We start from the raw sequence: 22652 nt of genomic DNA, 5'->3' as shown, positions 1-22652 counted from the left end.
GAGTCCGACCTGGGCAAACAGCGGTTATCTCAAGTGGGGACCCCATTAGCCCTCCAAATGGGCCAGCGGAATGGGGGCAGGTGGTTCAGCAAAGTCAGAGAGCTTATATGATGACAAATTAAGGGGGGGAAACTTGTCATGCCGATTTGAAAAGCCCAAAGATGAATGTCTGTGGGCTTAAGCCCTGCGCAAAACATCCACAGACCACCTCAGGGTTCTCTGAGACGTTTGTACAAGCAGAGAAGACTTAGCCTGCCATTGTTGAACTCTGTTGAAAATTACACCATTAACTCCATATAATTGCAAATTAAGACTATCATTACAAGGTTTTCTGAGAAAAACAAACACGAAATTGACCTGAAAGAGTCCACGGAGTGCATCTTTTGTGGCTTAATGATATTTTAAACAAGACATTCGCCATGAGCTGAAAACTGAAAATAAGTTGTGTTTAAAATGAAAACAAAACTTTGGGTACATGACGTGACTTTGCCTTTCAGCCTAGAACATCCTAAAAGCATTTATTTCTTTTTGAGAAGGAATTGTTGATGCTCCATCTTTTAGAATTCCCTTAAAAAGAAAAGTGTTGGACTGATGTCACATGCTGAGACAGAACTGCTCACTTGAAACGCAGACAGCTGTCAATCCTGTACTTCTAGTAGCTCTAGTTCTGGTTCCTCCAGAGGAACCATGCTGCAAATAAGACACAGAAGCCTTGACTAAATGCACTTTTAAAAGAAAAAAACATGCACGATTTAATAATACGTTTGCAAGTCTTCCAAATAAAAACATGTAGAACTTGTTGGAAGTCCAGTATTCCAGGTTCAACTTTTTTATTTGATGTTGAGTAAATGTTTACCTAGCATAAGGAAATACACTTTCAGGGGAATTTCAATGGGGCAACAGCAACTAAATCAACACAGACATTTGAACTTTGGGATAAATAACTGTTTGCTGAGACATTTATGTATTTATTTATGTTTTTTTTCTTTTCACCTTCTTCAGTCAAAGAGGGTCTTTAATGGGGCTGAGTAAAAACATTAAAACTCGACACGTTTTGTGTACTTTTTTTTATGAACATTTCACTTTGGTTTTTGTTTTTTTTTGTAACCCTCAAAAGTAGGTTTTGATTAGAAATTAGAAAAAAATGTTGATGTAAAAAAACCCTTATTCTTAAAGTTCTGTATGTTAATACTCAAATTAAGAATTAGCCCACAATATGGTTTTTGTATCTATTGTAATGTATTTCATAATAACCTACAATAGTTTGAAATCAACATGTACCAAAATATATTCATAGATATCTTTAATGGTTTTATTTTTGTGTGTTTCCTGGTGATCTGGTTGGACACAAAGAATTACGTGAAATGAAGTCCACTTTTAGAATTGAATCTCACTGGGACACAATGTTTTTTATGATGTTTTAAAAAAAAATGCATTTGTTGAAAGTACCCTTGTGTCAAAAGCATGTTGTGTTATGTTTTATAGGAAAAGCTGTTGTGTGTAGGCCTGACTCCTGCTCAGCTGTCCTGCATCTCTGTTGATTTTCTGTCTGCCTATTTAAGGTGTGTTTGTTTCTGTGCTCAGTGTCGGAGCGTATTCTGTTCTTTGAGCCTTCAAGCTTGTGTTTCCCTCTGGCATTAAAGCCCTTCTTTTGGAATTCCTTCTGGTTCGAGTTGTTCCTGCCTGCGTCTGGGTTTTCTCCTCTACCTGACCGTAACAAAAGCGCAATATAAATAAAGTTTGATTTGATTTGTCAAAACGTTGCAACACAGACATCACCATATTGAAAACGGAAATTGTCAGTGATTGGTCCAATTTCTGGGGCAACTACTCTGGCCAATCCACACCCTTACCACTTGAAAGTGGGCTCATTTCCAAGGTTCGATTTGAGACCACCTACTCACATCTGAGGCATTACTGAGACATCTGGACAGTTTATAACTTGCAATACAGAAAAAAAAAAACAATTAGAAAAAAATTGTATTAGCTAGAACGTGTTAAAAACAGCAAACAGAGCCGGAATGGTCATTCTGACAAAATTAATGACAATGTTTATTTCTCAATGGAAGTCTTTGGGACTTTGTTTTTTTTTTTTTTTTTTTTTTTTTTGGGGGGGGGGGGGGGGGGGCGACTAATAGATACTGCCTATTAAGAGCACATTGGAATACTTTCTAATCTAAAAACAGTCCAGTTCTCATTTACAGTCAATGGCTGCTGTTGATGCTTTTTTCTGTCCAGTAAAGCACTAGCACAATAATAATAGTGACAATAATAATGATGACAATAGAAATAATGTCAATAATAATGTCAAGCACAATAGCTGAACTTTGCTGGGACTTTAAAGGGCCTCTATAATGCAAAATTAACTTTTTGAGCTCTTACTTGTCTCATAATTTTAATTTCACACAAAAAAAAAAAAACAACAACAACCCCAAAGCTGTATTTTGATCCATCCATGCATTATTGAGCATTCCTCTAAAACCCTGCCCTCTGAGCACCAGCCCCTCCAAATCCACAAAAACCAGCGGGTTCTCACATTGTGACATCACAAAGTGAGAAACAGCCCCTTCCAGGAAGAGTCTGCTCAGCCAGCACCGCCCCCAGGCTGACACACACACACACACACACTTTCTCCACTGAGCTAGCGGTCATCTGCAAAAACGTTTTTTCGTGGGTGAAACGCAGACAGACTGCCGAGGCCGGCTCTAGGTTAAATGGGAGGCACCAACAAGGAGCGAAAGGCGGAGCCTCAGTGATCAAGTTGTCTTACTTCCGGGTAGGAAAATAACTCGCAAAAAATAACTAACGTTTCATAAACAAAATCATTCTTCAGAGTGTCAAAGGTAATATATTATCACACACATGGATATTGTTTACTCTGAAATGCTCAAGAAAAGCCTGATATAGGCCTTTATAGCGTTTTGTTTTTTCTCCAAATTAAGCTACACGTTGCAAAAATTTGCCAATGTTTCACGTTTCCAGTGGGTCCAGCCATGCGAGAATTAATGACAAAAGAGGAGGCTAAAGCTGGTACAATTTTAACTCCGTTACAATGTCATCACCACAAATCGCACCCTATTGTATTAATGTGTTATCAATTTCAGACTATGAATAGAGGAGATGTGTGTGTATGGGCATGTGTCCATGTGTGTGTGTGTTTAGTTAGATGCAGGATTTTGAGAAATGAATATCGGCTCCCTTTCACTCTGTAAAACGCCCTGAGGCTGTTCAGACTTTATTCACGTAACAACTTGAATAACAGCAACCCTATCTCGTGACAGCATTTCAAAGGCCTGCCAGGTTTTAATGTACTGTACACCGCAGCGCACTGACAGTACAGTACAACAGTCTTGAGGAAACACATTGTACAAATACTGTCTTTAACGAGGATAATAGCTTGTGGGAATTCTAACTAGGTCGTTTCTTTATTTAAAAAAAAAAAGGATTCAAAAAAACACGTTTAAAGCTTTATAAAATGGTACAATGTAAGTAAATTATTAAAATGTTCTCAAATATACAAGTACTTGTTATTACACTCACGATTAGGCTAAAAAGGGGTGTGCATCCACGACCTTCCAACCAGCAAACCCAACCAAATGAGCTTCTCTTTGTCAATCCAAAAAGAAAATATTAGGTAACCCAGAAAAGAAAAAAACTTCTTATCTAAGGTTTTCTTTTTTTTCTTTCTTTTCTATTGCATACAGGTGTGTCATTGGTTACCTTGAGGCCCGGACAGCCACCGCAAGGGACGTCATGAAAATGAAACGTACGACTGCTGTGCGTAAGTGTATCAAGACGTGTTTGTGAGGCTAATGTACGTTGCATACACCTATGACGGATGAGTGATGCTGTTGTCCCCTTACGCCACACTCTAGCCATTAGTAAGGTGTGCTTATTGGTGTCTTACTGACCACGCGTAACTGATGTTATAATACGTTAGTGCCGGCTGGACGCCAACTCAAACCACACTGATTGTCTAATTTCCTTATTTCTAACAGCACACGTATTACATAAGCAGAACGGGCACCCTGGGGTGAGAAGGAAGAAAATACAAAACGCCTTTGTCTCACACATTTCACTCTTACTTTAGTTTACGTGTTAAGTGTTCACAACAATCTGTCGCTCACACCATGCCTGCAGAAAAAAAAATGTGCATGAATATTTTCACTCTACGTGCTCTCCAAGTGGTCTACGACCTTGATATTTCGGGATGTCTGACCATTCTTTACACGCAGACAGGGTAGGCAACGCAGCTGTGGCTCGAAATTGTGAAAAGTTTAAGTAAACACGTCTATTTGTGTGCTCACATGTTCTTGAGCTGCCAAGCAAGTTTTAAAGTTTGTTTTTTTGGGCTCAACATGCAAAACGTGCGGCCATCGAGTGCACGTCCAAAGTCAAATCAGTCGGACTTTGACCAGTCAGAGACTTGGATATGAACATGACGTATGGTTGGCAGCACACACGTGCAAACCGGTGAAAAATTGCTCATTGAGGAGAAATTAATAATTGTGGTTTAGCCCGGACGGAATTATATGACATTATATCGGAATAGAGCAGTGAAAGACAAAGAATGGCAGTTTCATGAGATGTGCACCGCTTCGACATTTTGCACCAACCCTCTACCAACTGTTGGTACATGTTTTAGTATCTAGTACAGACCGACCAGTGTGAACACCACATGCTTAAAAGCGTGTAGAACAGGAACATCTTCTGGATTGGCCTTCATAGAGGTGTGAGATATTCAAATCTATTTCAAAACAATCAAGCCTATAAACACTGTAGTTATAAAAACCATGCTTTTTAAAAAATAATTGGACCTGATTTTCGAAATTTTGGTCGATTCTTTCTGTCTGATGCCAGTTTGTTGACCTAAACTTATTCAGTACATCCCCCCTTTTTCTTTTTTTATTTGAAATATCCAAATATAAAATGTTCTGCGTTCACCTTCTTCTTGAACAGCAGTTGCAAACAGAACTACAGTCCAATTTTTTTATTGTGGCATATTTTAATCAGATAAAATTAAAATGTATTAGGATATAACTTTTAATACGAGATATGAAACCACAAAGTCTTTGAAAAGAACCTGTTAATTAAAAAAAAAGCATTGCATCCAAACACATCAATTAAAAAGTACTCAAATGATCATTAAATAGATTAAAAAAAGAGCCCTGATAACATTGTTAGTAGGATTAATTACTCCTGGCTTTTACACTGAATTTGACTAACAAAAAAGGCTTTGATGTCATTTTCATTATAGGTTTCAATGGAATTGCGACACATTTTAAGTGCCAAAAAACACAAATAAAGATGCACAAACAAAATTGCACTTAGACGTTTTTAACTTCAGTGAAAATCCCCCCAATATCCATTCATTTAATAAATAACTGAACATAAAAAGCTTCCCTTCAATTTACTGATTTGCATTTTGTATCTTTGTTATAAGCAATTTTCTAAACGGATCATTTCATTTTGAATAATTGCCCTCTTTATTTATAAGAAGTCGCTACTCTGTTTGCGTGCTAAAGTGTCATTCCAAAGAACAAAAGGTTGACAGGCAATAATCTTAACAGATGTAAAGAATAAATGTGTTTACCGTGGATTTATGCCTGTTTGTGTTGAAATTTCACCGGTAGATGCCCACTCACACACTTCTGCGAATGCGCACACACACACCTGCAGCAGGAATCTCCACTCTCTGCCAAAGAAGAATTACCAAAAAAGGTGTGAGGCAAACGCCTACAGGACTGCCAAACCTGTAAAGTTCTGAAGGTTCCCTGAACCTGTTGGCACATGTCGAGACTTGGGACACCGTCGTTGGGCTTCCAAGACGTGTTTAAATTTTTTTTTATTTTTTTCTCATTATAACCATGAGCCACACCACAGAAACCACTGACAGATTAAATAAATACCTGGATTGTCTTGTTTCAAAAGCGACTTTGGGATCAGACGAGGATTTGGTTTAATAATGTTGTAAAAACTGCGTTGGGAAAAATGAAAAGAGTATTTAATAACCAAAATATGTGAAAACAACATAAAAACTACTCTCTGCTGTAAAAGTAGAGAGTGTCAATAGCAAACTGAGGGATCCACTGAGTGTGTTTTTTTTGTGTTGTTCTGATTATCAGGCTGCCTAAAGACCCACACTGATGTTTTTAAAATGTTCTTGTGGCATTTTTCTCATGATGGAGGATTTATTTACAGAACATTAAGCTTAAAGGCCGTGTCCCACAGTCACTATGTACATTTTGCACATATTTCATGGAGTATTGGTCATACGTGAATATACGTTAAAAAAAAGTGAGAAACGTTGTGGTCTTTGTTTGAAATTTTCTCTTATACATCACAAATGAACCATGTTAAAACCACAGAAAAAGTCTGAATCAATAATGCAAAAAACACATAAATTTACTAAAAAAATGAACCGTGTGAGATTATTGCACTGTTTATATGTCATTCATTAGTGATTTGTGCGTCAATTACGTAATTTGAACGTGATATGTGTGCTGTATACGCGATATAACAGTTATACATGGTTGGTACACGCGTGAAAAGTTAATCTGACATACGTGGAACGGTCACGCAAAGACACAAATTTCTGGATGCGTCTCGCAAAAGTCACGCATAATTGTGTAAGATTTACGTGATAACTGTGTATCAACTACGTAAAATACGCAGAAGCTGCATAATTCTCAACCCACCAAACATTTTGAACAGCTCAAAACTGAATTCATGTAAAGACCTGTCGGCCAAAACCCACGACGGACATCTGCATCCTGCTGCATTATGCCAAAAATTATACGGCTGGATAGCTCCAACATTGTTTGCCTTTTTTTTTTTAACAGATAATGTTAGTTTGGGGGTGTGAGGAGCTTGAAGCTAGCAGAACACCGGGTAACCAGATGGAGGATGGGAAGTGGGGATGGGCTTACTCTTAACAGTTCAAAACAGTTAGAAACTTAGAGGTGAACCTCTAAGGAACTACTGCCACTCTGCAGAAACTATGTTCTAGGAAATGACAGGCTTTGCATTTAGGCTAAAAACAGAATCAAAAGTCCACTGGAAACTAAAATAGATCAGAAGATGATCGGAGTGGGTATTTTTGTTAAACTGCATGCAAAATAAAATATAAAATAAAATGAAAATTGTTTTCTTGATAACTCTAAAACCTTATTTTAAATACCACATGCTCCCCTTTTCCCCTCCTCCACCCATCCAAAGTCTCCCAGCCTGGTTCCAGTCACTCATCCTGCTTGGACCTTTTGTTTCTGCTGGGTAATGGGGTTGGGGGCGGCGGGGGGCTGGAGAATGTAATTGGCAAAGCCTGCTCAGGTGAAAGCAGACCTTTTGTCTGGGGACACAAAACTGTCTCCTTAGAGCTGCGAGGTCAAAAGGACACGCCATGTTTGGACTCACACTCTGCATTCATCCTACAGCACTGCAACGATCACTGCAGCTACCTGGGAAGCAATTTACTCTTAGGTCTGTTTTCTGGCTTCCACACGAATTTAAAAATAGAAAAAAAAAGAAAGAAAAAAAACAATCTTAACAAGTTAAAAATGCTTCATATGTTCAATGTAACAAATTAAAAATGTTTGGAGTTCACGTCAAACATCTTTGGGGTGAGCATGTCACTATTCTGAATGTTACTGGAAAGAAATGTAGTGCCTTTTTATTTTGGGTTTTGATAAAATGCAAAGGTGTTAGAGAAACCTAAAACTACTCTTTTTGCTTCAATATACACAACGGAAAAGCTGCTCTCCTTTTTCTAATCTTGCTTTTAAGCTTTTTTTTTTACTAATTCAGTGAATATCAATTCTGATTTTACATTTTTACCTGTAAATTTTTTCTCTAATGGCTTTCTTTTTGCCTCTATTTTTAGCAAAACAGACACACCGGGCATTTGATGCGTGTTCAGTCCATGATGTTCACACTGGAAAAGCAGGGAGGGGCTACTTCTTCTTCTTCTTCTTCTTCTTCTTCTTCTTCTTCTTCTTCTTCTTCTTCTTCGGCTTTTTTCTTTACCACTGTTTTCCAGCGCATTTTCGGCACCTACAGTTGGAAAAAAATTGGTGCGAATTGTTAAAACGGTTCAAATCTCACAGAAACAGTTCAGTTCATTGCTAGCATCCTTGTAGTGCTGGATATGGATTACCATCATGTCAGGAGGGCGGCCTTGCTTTATCTTTATTTGAAAAACCAACGCAGACGTCATCAGCTTGTTGCTGTGTCTGGCTTCACCAGATAAACTATACGTCACTAACCAATACCAACTCTCTAATTGGTCAAAGTTGGACCTGGTTGAACTGGCAACGCACGTTCAATGGGCACACGTTTTGTACGTAGTGCCCAAAAGTGTTTGTAAAATGTGGCATGGCTATGTCTGAACCTGATAGTTTTCAACGCGGAAGCCCGAAAACTGGTTTTCAGCTTTTTCCGGCCCTACGTACCAAAATTCTTGCCCATTGAACTTGCATTGCCAGTTAAACCAGGTAAAACTTTGACCAATCAGGGACTTGGATTTGGTAGTGACGTAAAGAGCAAGCGGTGAAACTCACCAAACTCAAAATGTAATTGGTTTATCTGGTGAATGAAGAATTCTAAACTTTTCCGAACGGTTTCTGTTTCGTGCCCAAATTATGACATTTTGCGATCGCCTTTCTATCTGTAGGTTGTGGAAGTAAGCGGCAGCAAAAGAAAAAGCTCTTCCTTGCTTGTCCAGTGTGAACACTGTGGGCCAAACGTGCAAACAATAAAAAGAATACCCAGTTTGTAAGTAACTTCTCACTTTCTAAGTGATATGAATCTTCCAGTATAATTTAAAGCCATAGAGAATCAATGCTAAACGACCTGTTACTATTCACAGATCCATAATGTGTGCGCAAATTCTCTCAGACGTTGGAATGTTAACGTCTTGTCAAATCCCTGACCAATAAAAGTCCTCCAGAAGGCTGCAACAACAAAACCCTTATAAATTTGGGTGGGCATGCAGGAGCATGAACTCATCACCGTTCCACGAGACACCCCTCTGACACTGAACACACAGTGTGGAGCACAATGCATCACCCTATGGCCCCTCGCTCACCCACATTGTGCACTCGCTGCCTTCAGTTTCTCCATGGCCCGTGACAGAGCGTAAAAGCATTTCACAGAGCCCTACGTAACTTACCATCCATCAAGGATATTTGAAATCTCTTTTATTCCTACGGTTATGACTTTCTTAAAATTGAATGGGCTGGATGAATAAATAACACTGACATCATAGTTCTGTGAGGCTGATATGATCTATGCACATGGGTACTAGTATTATATTGATTCCGTGCGACATGTTTGGACTTAATGCTCCTGAATTTCATGTATTTTGGTGAGTACTCCACACTCAACAGATGCACCAATGTATGTCCAGTGTGAGGGATTGGACTAATGCAATCTTTGTTCTGGCCAGTCTCAAAACAGAAAGGATCAAAACTGAAAGGTTTTTGTTGTACAAAAGTAGTTTTTAAATCAAAGTTTTGGACACACAAGGTATAAGCTTACATAAAGTCGCTTAATATTTTAAGCTAACCTTGATGCTGCATTCACACCGAGCACGTGACGCGCCTTTAGCATATGGTCAAACGAAGATGGGCTTCTTTTTCTACAGTTTACTAGCGCATGTGCTAGTTGAAAGAGGCGTGGAGCCAAATGTCGAAGTCTGCAAATCTTGTTCCAGACTTTTTCGTAAACAGTTTTGTTCCGATACATCAAAGACTTTGTGCAATGTAATTCCGGTTAGGCACAAACCGCAACTATCAATTTCTCCTCAACGGATCAATTTTCAAACGGTTGGCACTTCGGTGACTCAAGAGGGACGCCATCCGAACGTCACTGCCAAATCCGAGTCCCTGATTGGTCAAAGTTCAACCTGGTTTAACTTGCAAGGCGTGTTCAATGGACTTTGTAAGTCCATTGAAAAAAAAAGTCGTAGAAACGTGTGGCTACTCGTGAAACTAAGAGCTCTTGTGCATTTACACGCATTTAAATATACTTCTCATTGATAGTGGTCACTTCAACGCGTGTTGCCAATAGCGGTGTGATCGTAGCTTCATCGGTAACCCTGGTTGGAATGCAGAAAAAGAGGTGGGGGCCTTACAGGAGTAGAGTGGATAAGAAATAGGAACTAAAGTCAAAATGGCAGAAGAACCAGGCATGAAAACAACAAGAAATGTTCTGAAGAAAAACAAAAAAATACTTTAACATCATCAATGTTGTATGCAATTTAAGTCCCACTCCAACTATATTTTTTATCAATTATTATAAAGTTCGTTCACAGTGATCTGATAGTTATGATTATTCTGTTTTTAGCTCAAATCAAAGAGTCTGTGTCGTTGTTTTAAGCTGCAGGAGCTTTTTAGAAATTGCCTCCGGGTTGTTGGCACGGAAGTTGATTTGATTTGATTTCAAATGGTTTATTTCAAGCAATCAAATAAGAATAATACACAAAAACAATACAATCATCAGTTATACATTCGTACAATAACTAATCAAACTTTGGATAATTAGACATATTAATAAATATTGCTTGAAAGGGAGTGGAAGGAAGCGGACTTATATAATCCCACCCCTGTTCTAGCGTAACCATTTTATAACATGATTTATCGATATCCGGTTCCAAACTTTTATCAGACAGAATTAAGAATCTTGCAAAATCAGATCTGCTAATTTCCCATCAGTCTTTTGTTTACACTCTCACCTGCTAGCTCACAGGCCCAAGAAGATGTGCATGGATCTATTCATCGGTCTATCTAATTTGTCCACAAGTGGACGCATCAGAATGGAGCAGAGAAGGAAGACTTTGGCCCGCCCATGGCAGTTCCTGCATCCCAAACCCGAGCTTTTTTTCAAACTGTTCCTGATCCATCACGATATAAATAAAGAAATACTCAGAAACACAGTTTTAATCTTAAATTTTCTTAATACATGTCCTCAGGAGAAAAAGGCTGCAAGAACATGTCAAAAAGACGCTTCACATTGGAGTGGGTCTTTAACTAAAAATGCAAGCACATCAGGCAAACACAAATCAGTAGTTGACTCACATACTAATTTAAAACAATCTGCACACTCTTATACTTGTATCATTTCACATGCATGTGTTGTACAGCAAGCATCCTTAAGATGACATAAATCAATTGGATCTCCAATCTGTGATGACTGAATATTTTGTTTCCTTCTATTTTCTCTGCATGCCCTATATTTATCCTCCTGACTAGCAGCAATGTAAATTTTTCTTCTGTGGAGGACATGTCTAAACCAAATAACTCCAAACCACTGCGTTATGCTGAATTCATACCTTTTGGTATCTGTAGAGGACATTTGAGGCTTTCCAATGGCACTAAATGTGAAGGGGTGGAGCTCTGGGAATTGTAGTTTTTGGTGAATTCAAAAAAAATGACTGGATTTCTCTGGAGGTCAAGAGGATGAATGTGTGTGTCTGATTTCTTTATTTGGTTTAATTTATTGTATTTTATTTTTATTTATAAATGCAAAAGAAGAGGACTGCACTGCTCTCAATTTTGTTGTATGGTGAGCAATGATAATAAAGTTATTAATTAATTCATACTGTGTATGAATGTACCTCTGTACATCTATATATTTTGTTTGTTTTTGTATTTGATCTGAGGTTTTTGTACTTGATTTTACATGCACCTTGAAAACTTATACTCCACTATATCATTTTTTTTATATTTTACTATAATTCCTTTTTTCCTTCTTTGGCATTTTTCTTCACCTCCTGACCTTTCTGGCGAGTAAATCATCTCTTTCCATCAGAAGCATTTCATTCCATTGTTGACCCGTGTTGATTCATTCATTCATTCATTTTTTAGTTGAGAATTTTGGTTTTATCAAACAAAAGTAATTAAAAATAAATGTGACTAGATGTGGTATCACAAATACTTGAAGAGCAAGTCCAGTTCTGTGTAACTTGAAACACGTGCAGAATCCCCTTATCTGCTCAATAGCAACCAAAACAACAGGTTTTACTTTTGCTTCATACAATAGCACAGCAATGATTATGATCCTCCACTCTTTGTTACATGCGAAACTAAAGTATCAGGGAAGTAACAGCTTAGCCACTGAAAGGTGAGTTAAGTGGGACAGCTAAAGTAAATGATCTGCTATCACTGCTTGTCTAAAAGCAGAAGGATTCCTCCTTCAAACATTACATATGTAGAGGCTAAAGCACATAGCAACCCTATACCATGTTGTCACTTTGTACACATTTTTTGACTGTTGAATGATGCTTGAAATTTTTTTACTTAGATGCCTGGAGAATAGAATAAAATAGAATTTTTTACAAGATTATGAGTCAATAGCAGGGGCGGACAAACTTTTCGACTTGTGCGCCACAGAGGGTCCTACAATTTGTCAGAAGGGCCGGACTAGGAGCAGATGCATGGCGTGTTTTGGAAATCCACCTCATAAGAGAGAGAAAAAACATGAAACCTGGACAAAGACATGCTTTAATTTTGATTATAATGTAAATATGTATTTTAAAAACAGAACTTGTTTGAATTAAATTTTTAAAATGTGACTTTTTTCTCATTTTAGAGCGTATTGCGCAAATGGGTTGATGTCCCACAGGGAAAAATGCAGACTTAAGGAAATGCTGTGTTTATGTGGTGTTGGAATGATTGTAAAAATGACTCTCAGACTCCAAAAACCCACACCAACATCAGCAAAGCCACAAAATCGTCCAACACCACATGAATGCAGAATAACTTTCTGCACCTAAACAGAGGTCAAGCATTACTGGAAAAATGAAATATTAATAAGGATTATCAATAGAATTCATTTAGACTGGCGGGTCAGATGAAATGGTTTGGGGTCTAAAGGTCCCCCTGGTCCAAAGCTACACACGTGGCGACACATGTTCAAGCGATCCCTTCCAAGGAAAAGTATATGTAACATGCGTAAATGCACATTTTGGGCTTCTGCACTCAAAATTCTCGAATTAATGCGTCGCTACGCATGTTTCTATGACGGGCTCATAGAAACTTTCTATGTTATGGGGCTCTACCTACAAAATGCGCCGCCACTGAACGCACATTGCAAAGTTACACCACGTCAAACTTTAACCAGTCAGGGATTCAGATTTGGTAGGGATTTTTGGATGGCGTCCTTTGTAATTCACAGAAGTCCCAACCTTTTGAAAATTGATCGTTGAGGAGAATTTCATAAATGTGGTTTGTGCTTGGCTAGAATTCTATCACAGCAAACCTTTGACGTATGGGAATGGAGCTGTGAAAGAAAAAGTCTGGAGCAAGATTCAAGTGATTTGCACAACTTTAGCATTTTGCAACAAGACTCACCAAGGTGGCAGATATGCATCTGTAAGCAGTAGCAAAATAAAAAGAAGAATACATGATGTATTTACCTGAAATAAAAAAATGTGAATATATTATAGAGTTTTTGTGTGGCTCTAAAAAATTACTGTTCATGTTTCTATTTCTAAATGGGTTTTTTTCTATGCTGATCTTAAGCCATTTTCTCGGATCCTGTGATCCAAACTTTTTTGAAAAATAGGCAAATGGGATGGACAGGAAAGCCTGGGAGGGATTCGGTGATCACATGTCAATGATAGGCCATGTAACATGTAACTAGGCGTGTGCTGTAGGCAAATTTTATATCCGTTTCTGTCACAAGTCTGTTAGATTTGGACTAAGCAGAGAGGATTTGATGTGCTGTTGTCACAAGTTATGAGGGGATGTTACATTTCATCACGTTTTAATATGATTTTAGTAACAGTTTTTTCCTGTTTGTTCTTGTGGTATGTGTACAAGTGTTTTGTTATGAATGCTATTTTTACTACTATTTTAATTATTTACTTTATGTAAAGCACTTTGAACTGTTCTGTGGCAGGAAACGTGCTCTATAAATAACGTTGAATTTGAATATTGTTTTTGTTTGTGCATGTCTTTCAGTTTTGAAGCCAATGTGTTGGTCCCCGGTCAGCAAAAACAGAAATGAGTATAAGTGCAGTTGGACTATCAGCATATCTTTTAAAAAACATACATGCTTTTAGTTCACAATTTTCTTTACTTTTTTTTATTTTTTTTTACTTGAATTTGAATTGTTATTGACTAGTAAAAATGTAAATTCTGGCCAATGAGGGTCAGAGTTCAAGTTTCACAGTTACAGTGCTTTGTTAAAATCTTGTATGGACAGAGACAATAAAAAGGCAAAACGGGTCAAACAGGTAAACAGCCCTTAAGGTACTGACTAAGTACTTGGTGTGGATGCAGACTTTCAATGGCCATTACAAGAAAGCTGAAACTGAGATTGGAGGTAGTTCGACTGGTTCTTCCAAGAAACACTTAAATTAAGGGCTTAGATTAGAGATTACAAGTCTATGGTGAATAACAACTGCTAGGCTGCATTTCGGTTGTTTCAAACCCAAAGTCTTTAAGGCCGTGACGCACAGCCACTACTTGCATTTTGTGCATTTTCCACAAATGAAATTTTTGTCTTTTGTGATAAATGTGTGATATACGTCATTCTTAAGAGTCTCTTGCGTTCTTCAGAGTGCGCAGATGTCTGTCGAGGGTTTCGGCCGACGGGTTTTGACGTGAATTTGGTTTTGAACTGTTCAAAATTTGTGATCGGTTAAGAATTACGCAGTTTACTGCATATTTTACGTAGTTTATACGCAATTATTATGTAAATCCTACACAACTGTGTGTGATTTTTGCAATGCAAACGCAAATTTGTGGCTTTCCACGACCGTGCCACGTATGTCTAACGGACTTTTTACACATGTACTATCCATGTATGACTTTTATGTATACGGCACACATATCACGTTCAAATTACATAATTTCATTAAATCACTAATGAAATGCATATAAACAATGTAATAATCACACATGATTGACTTTCTATGTAGATTTATGTGTTCTTTGCGTGGTTAATTTGTTCTTCTGTGATTTTTGTGATACATCTGTGACAATTCACCCTAAAGACCACAACTTTTCTCACGTATGACCAATTTTTATCCGTGCAATGGGCACAAAATGTACATAGTGGCTGCGTGACACAGCCTATAAACAGGTGGGCATTTTTATATTCATATAATCAAGTTTAGAGAACATATCAACTGTTTTCAAAGTGAACCAATGAAAAAAAGTTCTTCAAGCATGTTTCAGGGGCAGTTTCTGATTTATTTTCTGACATGTTTTAATACTTTGGTTCTGATTATGTACAGAAGTCTGCAATTCAGAGTCTGACGCCATAATCTCATTAGGCTGACAGCTTTCTGCCTCACTGATGCTGAAAATCCACTTAACTATTTAGCCATCGTGAGTTTAAGCCATTTCACACTTTTGTGTTCTTTAGTATGAAGAAACCTCCCGGCAACTTTTTTTTCTCTCTCTAATCCTTAGTTAACCACATAAGCAATATGAGAATAGAAATGTACATTTCTTGTCAAGATGGGCAGTGCAGAATTACTTAGAAAACGGCACAACCATTATAAGTAAAAACAGTTTTTTCGTTATAATTTTTATGTAGTTTTTTTTGTATTTTGCACGCTCATCTTGCCATACATGTCAGACCCTTCCTGACATTAAGATCAGAGGGCTGCATGGCTTTTTTCCCATGATTCTGCTTAGTCTATTCCTATTTCCTCTCTTCCTGTTGATGTCTTCCTGGAAGGTAACTAGCCGCTTTCCTTGTTGTAGTCATGCTCTCTCCATTCTCTGTCTCAAATCGCTGTGTGGCTTTTTCATGTCATGCACGGCAGCATATTTATCTAAGATAACCGCTGGGTTTCCCCCTCTCTTTGTGGGTGATGGAGAATAATTGCTGTTGGTGTTTGTGTTTCTTGTGTGAGTCTCCCCAAATTCGACTAAGTGGTTTGCCCCTGGCAAGTGAGCACAGCTAGTGTTTGGTTGGCTTTGCTTTTCTTAATCAGACAAAGACTTCTCCGTGTAAAAGCAGTGAGTTTGAATTAACTCGAGTTTCACAAGAAGAACAAGCTGTGATTGGTGGGGCTCGGCAAAATTATGTCAAACCAGCTACAGCTGATTATATCAGCTAAAATATTTGAATCATTTTGGTAGAAGTAAGGGCAACAGGGTCTTGTGTTATCGCTAAATATAGCAAGCCTTTTAAAATGTGTTGTAAACAAATTCACATAAAACGAATCCAACTTGTTTCCGTCTGAACTCATTCAGCTCTCAATTTGTTGTTCCACTTCTTTCCTTTGTTGTTTGGTTTCCCTATAGTTTAGAATTTGGTTTGCTCAGCGTGTGTGCATGCTAGTTTTTCGAACCAACTTTTCCGCTCTATAGTCCAATAAAGGCACACGACAAAGAATGTTCCATTTTCAATTTTTCATTTTTTGCACTAAGTGAGACAAAAGAGTCTGAAATAATAATAATAATAAATCTGTACATCGCTCAGACTTTGACTTTATTAACTGTGTTTACAGTCATTCCAGAACTTTTGATAAGCTACAAGTTAGCCGCGTTAGTAGCATTAGCTGCTATGTGAGCTCTTATGTGTACTTCATCACCGTTCTTTTTTACTTTTTCATCCACACCCAGCAGCCAATCAGAATCAAGTCTTCACCTGGATCACGGTACAGCCAGAAAAGTCCTGGGGATTATTGGCGCACTGTCATTTTTTTAAAAAGAAATTAATTTTCTTTATGTTATAATGTGCTTTATAGTGAGTAAGATGTTTATTTATGTATTTTATTTCTTGTTTAATCTACTTGAGCTGCACTTTACTAAAAGTTAACAGCTTTTGGATTGAAACAGCCTATCTATACTAATCTCCTTATAAAGGTTTTGCTTTGTAGGAGTTTTTGGCCAATAATCTTTATGTTCACACACAAAACACACTGATATCTACTTTTTTTTTTAAATAACTTGGCCTATGATGGTCATTTTAGTTTTGAAGTTGTTTTTGTAGCTCAACCGATTCATCAAAAAATAATGAACTGGAGCAGATTTTTCCTCTTGTTGTTTTAGCTGAATGGTAAAACAGTTGAAACAGAACGAGCCTCATCCTCCAGAGCAAAAAAAAAAAAACAGTTTCAGATAAAACAGCCTGTTGTGTTTGCTAAGCTAACGTTTCAGTGTGAGGCCGAGACGCTTTGGTTTCTCTGTCTGTCGGCTCAACTGTAATCTTGAGTAATTGTGTTTAGAAAACACTTTAGCTGGAAGACTTCCTCCTGTTCCAGAACAGAGAGATACAAAAGAGAAATCTGAGCCCAAGGCAATTATTTATCCCAGGCTGTCTTTCTATTCTTGGCCAGCTACCCTTTTTTTCATCTGATAAAATCTTTGGGATGACAGAATTTCATTTCCGAGCGGTTAATGTTAGGTTTATAAATGTTGAATGTTTGGCTTTTTCTATGATCTCAATGTGTCTCTTCTCCTCTGAAAGCTACTTTATGCCCACATACAGGTTGGTTGTGATGCCACACGTGTCTGGAGCTGAGTGCAGAGTGAAAGTACAGGATGCAAGTGTGAAGTTTTTCCTCAGGAAACTGAGTCCATTTCCACTTGGCCCGTAGTCTGAACCGGAATTTGTTTTGCGTAAGCACAGCGGGTCAAAAATAACAGCGTATAAAAGCTGGGAGCTGCCGGCTGCTGCTGCACTTCACAGCCTCTGCAGGGGCAGAGAAGAGTGGAGCTAAGGGGGGGTAACACACACTCACATGAGTTTGTTTTGGCTTTGTCTCACCTTGGGGTATTTACACACCAAAAGTAAATAGTTTAATGAGATACCAAAATGTTACAATGTTGTTTAAAAAGAATCAATAGCTTTTTTTTTTTTTTTTAATTCTCAATAATTGAATACAAAAGTTTACACATTTTTGATGGCATGTCCAAAGTGCAGCCCTTGGCCAAATGTGGCCCACGTTCAAACTTTCACCGGCCTGCAGGCTCCTTTCATAGAATCAATCATTTTTTCTAAAAACACATTTAGAAACACTTTCTTGAAACGGGGTTGTTGGCTTAGCCGTCGTAAATCTGTCATGTGACACTTCAGTGACACTTTCTATCGCGTTGAGCACCACTGCTTCTGGGACAAAGTGGTATATTTCTTTTTGTGAAATATGAAACAAATGTCTGCCTGCCTGCACGGTGGCGCAGTGGTTAGCAGCGAAAAGGGCCCCCAGTTCAGGTTCTGGCTGGGCAGGGGGGCTGAAACAGAATCATCAATGGGGGACCTTTCTGTGTGGAGTTTGCATGTTCTTCTTGTGCATGCTTGGGTTTTCTCTGGGGACTCCGGCTTCCTCTCCCAGGTTAAATACATGCTTCATAGGTTCATTGGCGATTCTAAATTGTCCTAAAGTGTGAACTTGTCCAGGATGTCCCCTGCCTTTCCGCACAAGTGGCCTGGATAGGCTCCAACATCACAAAAAAGGGACAAAATTGGATTTAAAAAAATGAATGAAAGTCTGCTTCATATGCCAAAAAACAGTGACAGTTTTCAGGGAAATATATTTTAAGAAGGACCAGCAGACAGGACATGCTAATAAGTACAACAAGCTAACTGAACAATGTGAATTTTTTTAATTTTGATTTAAAAAAACGTATTTAGATGTATTTGTTTTCTATGTGAATAAATGAAAAGCCTGCCACTGTAGTAAATAGTTCATCTACATTTAATGGTAATAAATTGGTAAAAAAAAATGGTAATAAATCTGACCCTATTTGCAAGCAATGTAGACACCCCTGACGTTTAGAATTCAGAATTTCAAATATAAATACAGGAATTGTTACAATGATATAAAATGTATGCACCAACTCAATGGCATTTCTTTTTGTTGTTGGAAGGATAATAAAATTGGAAACTTGGTTTAAAAAGAGGATTTGAGGATTCATATTTTGCTGTTTTGTTAATAGGTGGATAAAAACATTGTTATGTTATATATAAATAGGAAAAATACAAAAACCTCCTATAATAAAAAATCGTTCTATCAGGAAACAAGAAAAATGTTTCAAATATTCCAGTCAATGCTGATAGGAGGTTTTTGTTTTGTGCCCTTCATGTCACAAAAAAGGGCAGAATTTCCTCACAAATTCATTAGACAGTGAAATGATACTTGATCTCACCGTTCAATGTCAAAACTCAAAATCTAAACATTTGTAGTTAGGAGGCTTGGGATTTTGGCTGTCACTCTGCACATACTAGTTTGCACTGAAAGTCTGTTCCCAGGTGTTTTTCTGCTTTTATGTTGGGCTGCTCATTCGGATACATGTGGTCCTTTGTTTCCTCCCGGATTAGCAGCTCGTCTCGATGGTCCTCTGGAGAGAGTCAGAGGGTTTTCTTCATGCATTTTAGCTGCTATGTAAAAAGGGATGAAACTTCTATGGAATTCTGCATTGATAGTAGTCAATGTCTAGAGAGAGAGGAAAAAAATACCTGAGAGAAGGTTATTGAGGTGGGGGTGGGGGTCACTCCTTTCTTGAGGCCGCAACACACAGCCACTAGTTACATTTTGTGCATTTTCCACAGATGATGCTAATTTGATGCTTTCCACGACCCTTCCACCTATGTCTACTGGACCTTTCCCGCATGTATCACAGATGTATAACTTTTATATTGCGTATACGGCGCATATATCACGTTAAAATTACGTCACTGATGCACAAATCAATAATGAATTGCATATAAACAGCCCAATAATCACACACAGTTCATGTTCTACTTGGATTTACATGTTCTATTCATTATTCTTCCGAGGTTTTAACATCTTTCATTAATAAACCTTTAAAAAGATGTTTGGATTTTCACATGAAAAAAATAACAAATTCCTCACTTTTGTAAAAATCGTGTGAAAAATATAGGTTTTCATTTCTCTGCTTCAATGTATTTTTTTCCCTTTTATTTAATGAATTTATTTAATATATGTCTTCAAAATGTGACAAAATTAAGAGTTCTCTTACAAAAAAAAGTACATTTCTTCTTATGTTTGTTGACAGTTGAAGTATGTTCGGCTGGTTTTAATTGTTGTTTTTGTACTTTTAGCTCACCTGCCTCAGGCGTCATTCAGAATGGAAGGCGTGCAAGTGTACCTGTGTGTGTGGGGAGGAGGGGGGAGGTTTAAGCCACACCCCCCGAAAGGAGAAATAAAAGAAGTGACAGGAGCCTTTTACGCACACATCCTGAATCCTGCAACCGCCGGTTTTTTGACACGGAGCTGCGGCAGAGTTTCAGTGTTTGTGTTTTTGTAGACAGTCGTCATGGCTGCGACTGAAGCTCCTTTGACGGCGTTTCCCACCCTAAAAGCAATGGATAATGTAAGTTGCCGGGTTGATTCTCTCAAATTTCTGTAAAGTTGTTGTTGACTTGGTGTCTAAAGTGATGTTTTCCCGTGCGCTCTCGAAGCAGTTCCAGTTGGAGGAGTGCCGGAGTTGGAACGCCGCAGCAGTTTGCGCGGACAACCCCTGCATCGAGGTGGAATTTAGCATCGTGCAGTCTCCTGCTTTACCCCCCAGAGAGGAAGACGAGCTGGGCAAGTTCCTGGACCTTGAGTTCATCCTATCAAACACTGTGGGCAGCAGCAGGGAGACCGGGAGGCTTTCTCCGGCGCAGCAGCTCCAGAGCGCGTATTCCCTGCCCGAGTCTCCGGAGAGCTGCAGCGGCAGCTCCCTGCCAGACTGCAGCGATCGTCCTTCCCCTCGTCTGCCCACGCAGGACTATTGCAGCTCTGTGAACTTCACCGACTCCAACCCCGTCTGCAGCCTGATGGCTGAGCTCCTGTCGCCTGAAATGATCGCCTACAGCAGCGAGAGCTCACAGGATAAGGCTGGTGGAGAGACGCGCGACGGGCGCGAGTACACCGAGCTGCGCGCCTTAAACAGAGCTCCCATTCCTCCACAGGTGGCGGCATCTCCTTCCCAACTTGGATACAAAATTAAAACCGAGCCTGGGGTTCAGTCATGCATGGTAGCTGCGGGTGGGGGGAGCTACTTAGAGCAGGTGTACGACAAACACCAAATGCGCTCTGCGCACCCAGCGGCTTTTACGCACCACCAGGCTGCGGCTCCAGGTGCGCTGCAGGGGTTCGGAGGCCTCCCCCCCCAGCAGCCCGCTCTTCACAGACGCACAGACTGCCACTTAGCGCCAATCAACTCCACCCTCCACAGTGCCCATCAGCCAAGCCAGTATCTCAACGCGCCATACCCCGCACAGTACCGAGGTTTGTCACAGTTCCAAGGACAGTACACCGTGCACGGACAGCCAATGCACGAAAACCACCATTCCATGGCTATGCAGGGGATGATCCTCACCCCTCCCTCCTCCCCATCCTTGATGGAGCTTTATGCGCACGACGAGGGGTGCGTCAAGCAGAAGCGAGGCCGCAGGTCGTGGACCAGAAAACGCGCCGCCACGCACAACTGCGAGTTCCCTGGATGCGGGAAAACATACACAAAGAGTTCTCATCTCAAGGCGCACATGAGGACGCACACAGGTGAGACCATTCCCCCAAACCAGTGTGATGTTTGTACTTGTTTTGGTTGCTGTTCTTTTTGTGTTTTTTTTAAATAAACTCAGCACGTGCGTTTTTACCTACAGGTGAAAAGCCATACCACTGTAACTGGGAGGGCTGCGGCTGGAAGTTTGCCAGATCCGACGAGCTGACGCGTCACTTCAGGAAGCACACCGGACACAGACCCTTCCAGTGTCACCTGTGCGAGCGCGCCTTCTCCCGCTCTGACCACTTGGCTCTGCACATGAAGAGGCACATGTGAGGCCTCCCAAGCACACGCGGGTTCACGGACAGCATCTTTGAAGAGCTCTGGACACTGGATTGTGGATGTAACGACGCATTCCCTTAGATGCCTTAAGCACTAGAAAAAAGAAAATTGGTGTATTTCAGGGGGAAACGCTGGATTTTTCCAAAAGTGCCTAAAACTCAACAGAGAAAAGCTCCTCATTGTTTTTTTGTATATTTCTGTGCATATGAACACTAAGTTATAGTCGTTCAATATTTAAGATATGTTCTCACCTTTTTCTTAATAAGTTATTGATTGCTGTGTGCCTTAACCAGACCGCTTGTTTGCTCACTGTGGGCAGGACCCAGACTGCTGTATAAAACAGAAATGTATTTTTCTACAGTTTACATCTTAAATTGCCAATGAATAACTTAAAAACCTGCAACACAATGTGGACAGACCAGATCTTTTACAGGTTATAACAATTATGTTCCCTTTTCAAGAAATGTGGTTTTAATGTGTTACTTGAATATGGATTGTAAGCCAATGTGTACAGTTTTCTTCATGCGATGATGTCATAATTGCTCAAGGGCTCAAAAATAAAAGTAATTTTTCATTTTATAACCTGTGTTGGTTCATTGTTGCTCAGTATTTCTCCCAAATCTTCCACATTTTTACACCCATAGACATATTAAGGTTTTTTTCTTCTTGTCATTTGTGGTGCTCAATTTTGTTTTTAAGGTTCCGCCCCATAGGTTTCCAACTCAGCATATACATAAAAAAATGTAGATAAAAGGGGTCAAGAAAGACAAAAAATCTGAAATGTGGGTAAAGTGAAAACTATGATTGATGTTTTATTTACTGAAGATGAATAAACCAAAACATTATAAGTTAGAGTCCTATTTGTTCTCTGTATTCTACCCATCCCTTGAGGGGGCA

At 39.1% G+C, this 22652-nt stretch overlaps 1 protein-coding gene across 2 annotated transcripts; it reads left to right on the top strand.

Moving 5' to 3' along the window:
• Positions 1-20142: 20142 nt before the first annotated feature.
• On the top strand, positions 20143-22337 carry LOC101166663 (Krueppel-like factor 4). 2 transcript variants are annotated; one of them, XM_020710688.2, is made up of 3 exons: positions 20143-20294; positions 20386-21469; positions 21574-22337. In XM_020710688.2, exons 1-3 carry the CDS (start codon positions 20238-20240, stop codon positions 21747-21749), a joined length of 1317 nt encoding a protein of 438 aa, XP_020566347.2. In that variant the 5' UTR covers positions 20143-20237; the 3' UTR covers positions 21750-22337. The 2 variants fall into 2 exon arrangements, with proteins under 2 accessions (XP_020566347.2, XP_023821130.1); XM_023965362.1 differs by having other exon boundaries at positions 20383-21469.
• Positions 22338-22652: the final 315 nt, after the last annotated feature.

This window comes from Oryzias latipes, chromosome 17, assembly GCF_002234675.1.
Source record: "Oryzias latipes chromosome 17, ASM223467v1".
NCBI lineage: Eukaryota > Metazoa > Chordata > Actinopteri > Beloniformes > Adrianichthyidae > Oryzias > Oryzias latipes.
Note: the sequence above shows the minus strand (reverse complement) of the source record. Positions and strands in the feature narration are given on the sequence as shown.

What these genes read in the sequence shown, in the direction of transcription:
- LOC101166663 (XM_023965362.1), top strand. Translation starts at nt 20,238, where the DNA reads ATGGCTGCGACTGAAGCTCCTTTGACGGCGTTTCCCACCCTAAAAGCA. An exon ending in CCCTAAAAGCAATGGATAAT is followed by an intron (nt 20,295 to 20,382) that starts GTAAGTTGCCGG and finishes GCGCTCTCGAAG; the next exon opens with CAGTTCCAGTTGGAGGAGTG. An exon ending in GCACATGAGGACGCACACAG is followed by an intron (nt 21,470 to 21,573) that starts GTGAGACCATTC and finishes TTTTACCTACAG; the next exon opens with GTGAAAAGCCATACCACTGT.